The sequence below is a fragment of the Egretta garzetta genome, unplaced genomic scaffold (assembly GCF_000687185.1).
Source record: "Egretta garzetta isolate BGI_Z169 unplaced genomic scaffold, ASM68718v1 scaffold728, whole genome shotgun sequence".
Lineage (NCBI taxonomy): Eukaryota > Metazoa > Chordata > Aves > Pelecaniformes > Ardeidae > Egretta > Egretta garzetta.
In genome coordinates, this window is record NW_009260504.1 from 208,513 (window position 1) to 214,765 (window position 6,253).

The 6,253-nt window shown below is 59.1% G+C and overlaps 2 protein-coding genes across 2 annotated transcripts in view; one reads left to right on the plus strand and one right to left on the minus strand.

Moving 5' to 3' along the window:
* NKIRAS2 (NFKB inhibitor interacting Ras like 2) overlaps nucleotides 1-1,896 on the plus strand; it is a 2,286-nt gene extending 390 nt beyond the window's left edge. The window contains exons 2-3 of the mRNA XM_009644550.2: nucleotides 40-281; nucleotides 685-1,896. Coding sequence (XP_009642845.1) covers nucleotides 40-281; nucleotides 685-924 — 482 coding nt within the window. The 3' untranslated portion in view covers nucleotides 925-1,896. The remainder of the gene's footprint in view (nucleotides 1-39; nucleotides 282-684) is intronic.
* Nucleotides 1,897-4,765: 2,869 nt separating this feature from the next.
* Nucleotides 4,766-6,253, minus strand: part of LOC104131400 (zinc finger protein 385C-like) — a gene marked incomplete at its 5' end in the record, with an annotated part of 2,754 nt that continues 1,266 nt past the window's right edge. The window contains 2 exons of the mRNA XM_009644561.1: nucleotides 4,766-4,990; nucleotides 5,754-5,867. Of these exons, the coding sequence (XP_009642856.1) occupies nucleotides 4,766-4,990; nucleotides 5,754-5,867 (339 nt within the window). The remainder of the gene's footprint in view (nucleotides 4,991-5,753; nucleotides 5,868-6,253) is intronic.

Genomic DNA, 6,253 nt, shown 5'->3' on the forward strand with positions numbered 1-6,253 from the left:
CCCGGCCCCCCCCGCCCCCCCGCCCCGCCTCTCTGGCAGGCTCCGAGATGATCGAGACCCAGGAGGACATTTATGTGGGCTCCATTGAGACGGACCGGGGGGTGCGCGAGCAGGTACGCTTCTACGACACGCGGGGCCTGCGGGACGGCCTGGAGCTTCCCAAGCACTGCTTTTCCTGCACGGATGGCTACGTGCTGGTCTATAGCACTGACAGCAAGGAGTCCTTCAAGCGGGTGGAGCTCCTCAAGAAGGAGATTGACAAGTCTAAAGATAAGAAAGAGGTGAGTACCCAGGGGAAAGGGGCCGCAGAGTGGGATCTGCTCCCCTTGTTCAGGTTCTCACTCAGAGACTCATTTTCTCTAGCTTGTCACAAGATGGAGACAGGGGTCCCTGTTCTGTAAGACTCTGTTGTAAGTGGCTACTGTTGGGGGATGCTTTCTGAGTGTACCAGTGCTCAACAGGTCCTTCCACTTTGGGGCTGGTTTGAGAGACACAGACCCAAACAGGAGGGGAAGCTGCTAGAAGGGAGCACTGGGAAATGTGTTTTAAAAGGCCTTAGCATGGAGGGAGAATTAGCTGCAGGACTGGGCCTGGCACCAAGGGTCTTCAAGGCAGAGCCAGGCAGCACTGTCCACCTCTGCATTTAGTTACCTTCAGGGATTCTTCTCGCCTTTTTTTGAACAGGTCACCATCGTGGTTTTGGGCAACAAGTGTGACCTGCAGGAGCAGCGCCGGGTGGACCACGATGCAGCCCAGCACTGGGCCAAGGGGGAGAAGGTGAAGCTGTGGGAGGTGTCTGTGGCTGACCGGCGTACGCTGATCGAGCCATTCATTTACCTGGCCAGTAAGATGACACAGCCACAAAGCAAGTCTGCTTTTCCCCTGAGTCGCAAGAACAAGGGCAGCGGATCCATGGATGGCTGAACCTTGTTTTCTCTTCTCTTCCCTTGCCACCTCCTTTCCGTTACCTCCTTACTTCCCTTGCACATATCTCCTGCTGAGCCTGTTTGGTGTCATGGAGTCTGCGGGAAGCACGGTGGCACGAGGAACGAGCGTTCCAGGGCTGGGGATGGTCTTTGAGGATGAGAGAGGTGAGCCATCTCCCTGCACTGGGACAGGGACCGCTCTTTTCACTGCCCAGCCCCTGCAGGTGTTGGAGGTGCTCCAGGAAAGCCAGGAATCACTGAGTGATGCCCCGCTGCTCTCCAGGCACAGGCTGGCAGACCCGAGAGCTGGAGGCTGCTAGAGGGGGAGGCACAGCACAGAGCTGGCCAGCAGGTGGGGATCAGCTCCACAACTGAGCACAGCCAGGCCAGAGGAAACAATTCCTTCTCTCTCGAGCTGTTCTGTTTTATATTTACTGATACCATGTGAGAAGAGCCCATTTGCTGGCCCTGCCTCCAGCCCAGCCGCTGTCAGAGCAGCTCTCCCTTGTCCTACCCCAGCTGGCTCTGTGGTGCTGCAGTGTTCCCCGGCAGATTGCCCCTTACCTGGCAGTGCCCGCAGCTCCTTGACGTGCAGAAATACTCAGTCATCCTGCCCCAGCGAGTGCCCAGTGCAAAGCAGGGCAAGATGCTGTTACTGAGGGCAGGGTGCCCACATCCACCACACTGCAGCCCTCATCCCGAGTGCAGACTCAGTCATGACCTTGGAGAAGCTGGGACTGTGCTTCGCCTGCACACCCTGATGCTTAGGGCTGCGGCAGCTCTCGCTGCCCATCTGTTACGGTGCTGACTCTCCTCTCAGAACCACCACAAGACAAGGGAAAGGTGTCCTGCTCCTGCCCAGCAACATGTGTTCCCTTCGGCTAAGTCTGGATCTAGGAAAAAAAAAAATGACGAGAAAGCCCCAGCTTGTTTATACTTGTTCCTTTTATTTACTGAGTAACACAATAAAGCGATGAGATTCGATTATCAAAATATTTTCCTTTTTTTTTTTTTCCCCCAACAGTTATAGTACATCAAAAAAATATACAATGAACATTACAGGAGGGGTACTGGCCAAGTCCCTAGAGTCTGTTTATTCCATTTTTCTGGGGTTTTTTTTGTTTGTTTGTTTTGAATCAAACTGTTCACATCACTCCAAGGCTATTTACAGAGGGGCACACGTTATTGAGCACTATGGACTATGCCCTACTACCTAGTACAGCATATGCTAAGTCGAAGGCAGTAAATGCTTTGGATAGCACAGGAGCAGGGAGGGTGTCCGGAGGCGGGGAGGGGATGCGATAGAGGGAGCGTGTTCTTACGCAGCTTGTTGCAGTATTATTGTTATTAGAAGGAATGGCTTTCAAGGGGTTAAAGTGCCGAGTGTAGGAGTGTATTAGGACTCCACTGGTGGAGGGGTGACGGGAGCAGCCACTGCTGGCTCCAGCACAGGCTTTTTAGAACAAAATGCAGGGGAACAACCCACCAGTGCCAAGCGGCTCCTGCAGGCTGGAGCATGGCCGCAGCCGGCTGCTCCCGGCTCCCCGTGCTCCTGAGGCTGGTGGGCACGTTGCAGGAGGGGACAGGTCGCCCTTCTCTGCTGCGGCCAGGGCTGGGAGTGACCGGTGAGGCGGCCTGGGGAAGAGCACAGTGAGATGAGCAGGGGGTGAGCTGGAGCTGGGCTGACCACGGGCTGCTTGGCACTGCGGCGCTGTTGGAGCTGCGTCCCTCCCGCCACCCGCGGGCCCCAGCCAGTGCAGGCTCTTGTCATGTGGGGCACGGGGTCCAGGCTGCACGTGTCCCCTGGGCTGTGGGACCATCTCCCTCTCCCTGTCAAAGCCATTGCTGCTGGGAGCCTTCCTTCCCTCAGCTGCTCTCCGAGCCACATTCCCACCACCACTGTAAGACCTTTTGGTTATCTCTACCCCCAGCCTTCCATACAAGCTCGCTGCTCTTCTCCTGGTGCCCTCTCTCCACTTCCCTCCTTCCCTGGGATGGGGAGGAGAGGCCCTGAGCAGATGAAGCTGTACCCAGGGGCTCCCTGGCACTCCTGTCCTCTGCGGCAGGAGCGCAGCAGTGGCACCATGGGTCAGTGCTGCCCACGGTGTGAGAAACAGGCCCTCCAGCTGCAGGCAGACGGCCCCGTGCCGCCCCGCTCCCTCTGTGCCGGTTTCCTGCCCTCACCCGAGGCTCCAGCTCTTTCCGCCAGCTCTGGGAAGCAGAAGCATTTCAGCCGCGTGAGTTACCCGTTGGCTGATTCCCATTCACTTCCCGTTGCCAGGACCCTGTCTGGAGCATCGGTGGATTGCGCTGGGCAAAAATCCTCCTGGAATCCAAGCGTTGCTTATGGCCAAGGCGTCGGATATGTGTGCTTGTGCGTGTGGATTCCCAGGTGCACAAACCAACCCGCCTCTTCCCAAGGGCTGGGAGGGAACGTGGGCCACAGCAGAGGTCTCTGAGCCAGCACCCTGGGCCAGGAGACGGGAAGGGAATCGTCTGCACAGAGCTAAGTGTTGCGTTGGCTTTTTTCTGCTCCGACCACCACTCCTGGCTGTACAGACAGCATGAGCACCAAAAGTAAAACGCAGACAGCAAACGTGGCGGGCGAGCTGCTCCCCCTGGATTGCATAGATCGGGGTGGGTTGTCACTCCAGCGTAAGGTCCATTTGGGTTGCAACTTTCCTGCATATTTCTATTTACAGCAGCGCGCTGGGAACCCGGAGCGCCGTGGTTACAGTTTTCAGACCAGGTCATCGCTGGGCTTTCTGAGCACAGTGAAAAGCAGAGCTACGGCTTCAGGGTCCCTCTGGAGCCCAGCTTTCTGCAGGCTACGACAGGAGCATCACAAGGGAGAGTGCCAGGCGTAGGCTGCAGGTGCTGCCTCCTCCTTCGTACCTGATTGTCCGGGCTGCCGGGGACACCTTTGTTTTTGGGAGTCATCGGTAACTCCCTGGAAGCTCCTCATGGGGATGGGGTTGGATGGCCGGGCACAGCGGCTGGCCGGGGGGCGAGCAGCAGCATTGCCTTTCACTGGAGAACCGAAAGTGCTTTAGGGACATTCACTCAGGCTCACAGCATCTCCCGGGAGGTAGGGGCAGGGCTGTCCCCCGCGGGTGGGACGGAGGCAAACGGCTGGTGCTGAGCACAGAGTCACCTCCTCAGGGAGCACGCACCGGGCGGCCCGGCTCTCCTGTCCTTGCTGGGCTGGAACGGAGCCCGTCTCCGGCCGCACGCCCAAGTTGTGTGCTTCTCGGGGGCCAGGGCGGGGGCAGTGTGCTTTCGGCGGGAGGAGGCGCCGGCCCTGGGCTTCAGCTATTGCTCTTTCCGCTTGTGCTGGGGTCGATTCTCCCAGTAGGAGCTGGGCTGGGATGCTTTTCACAGTTCCCTTCCCACTGGGCTGGCAGGGACCAGCCAGCCAGAGGGATGCTCCTTCTCCCAGGGACCAGCCAGCTCCTCTTCTTCCAGTCCCATCACCTGGGAGGGTGACAAACAAGAAACCCACGGACCAAGGACAGGCAGCCCCTGCCCACAAGACACAAAATGGTCCTGGTGACTCGGGCACCATCCTCTCCCCTGCGCCGCGCAGCCTTGTGATGGGCTCCTCTGCTGAGCGCGGGGCCGGCACGGGCAGGGGGAACAGCAGGGACCTTCGGTGGGGCTGGCCGGGCTCTGCCAGGGTATCTTGCTCCAGAAGGAGCCAGCTGGAAGCAAAGGAGAAGCCGGGGTTGACGTCTACGACTACGGTTTCCCACCAGCCAGAAGAGCAGCTTGCCCAGGAGCGCCGCCCCGCACCGTACAGCCCGGTCCACGGCGGATGGACCCTCGGCGGGCAAGCAGCTCTAGTAGGGTGCAAAGACAATGGGGCCTGGCGTGGTGCGGACGTGGGCTGGCGGCGTTCGGAAAAGGGCTGGTCCGAGGATGGGGGCTTGGAAGAGGGTGGTGGCAGCGGCTGGTCTCAGGGCGAGGGGGCCAGGCATGGCGCAGACGGCGGCGGCGGTGAGCGGGCTCGGCAGGAAGCGGGTGGCCAGGGTTTTGGTGAGATGCTTCTGCAAAGCCAGCTTGGACTGCAGGGAGGGAGGAGGAGACACCGTGAGGCACCCGGCTGCAGGAGAGCCCCCAGCCCCAGCTCCCTGGGCCAAACAGGCAGCCCTGCATCAGGCCCTGCCCACGTTCGCTTTCAGCTGAGCTCTCAGCACGTCTCCACAGAAAAAGCAGCCCCTGGCCCCGACCCAACACGCACGCCGTCCCACAGCCCCGGTTCCTGGGCTCAGCCACGCTGGGTCAGAGCACGCAGGGATGCCCCAGTAGCAATGACCTCCGCAGGGAGGTCCTCAGCCCCATCACGCTGACCCAGAGACCTGGCTTTTGCAATGGTTGGGCTGTTCCCTGCATCAGTGCATTCCTCTGGTGCCCTGCGATGACATTTGCTACCAAACTCTCTGCTAAACTAGGCAGGGAGGCTCGTGTCTCTGCAAACAAAATGCTTGGGCTTGGTTTAACTGAGCTGTGCCAGCCCCAAGCACCCACCCATCACAGCTCTCCCGTTCAGAAATCGCAGACCAGGTGGAAGAATCACAAATGCTGCAGTTGTGAAAGCTGCTGCCAGAGGACTCGTGAGTTATTCCCGTGCTTTCCTTCCCACGAATAAAGACGCGAAGCTCCTCCTCACCGCGGCAGCCTACCCTCCCCAAGGGTGGAAAGCGCGGAATCACGGAAAGTGAGGCTTTCAGAAAAGCAGCCCCTGTGTCTCATTGCAAGAGATGGCCAACGTGGCAAGCGACGTTTCGGAGAGGAAACCAAGCGGGTAGTTTGCAGGGAGACAGATACCTTGAGAATACTCACTGCGAGGGCAGCATTCTTCTGCAGCTTGTTGTAGGGGCTGTACTTGGGCTTGGGTGGCTTCCCCGCCAGCCTGTCTTTGTGCCTCCGGCTGCTCATGTGCTGGAAGAGGAAAACAGCGGGATCACCCGGAGCCAGGACAGCAAGGGCAGACCCACGGCACCGCCTGGGTGGGACACCCATCACCCTCTCACAAGGTCCCACACCGGTGGGATCGAGTGCACCCTCAGCAAGTTTGCAGATGACACCAAGCTGAGTGGTGCAGTTGACACGCCTGAGGGACAGGATGGCATCCAGAGGTACCTGGACAAACTCAAGAACTGGGCCCGTGTGAACCTCATGAGGTTCAACAAGGCCAAGTGCAAGGTCCTGCACCTGGGTTGGGGCAACCCCCAGTATCCATACAGGCTGGGGGAAGAAAGGATGGAGAGCAGCCCTGCCCAGAGGGACTTGGGGGCACTGATGGATGAAAAGCTGGCCATGAGCCG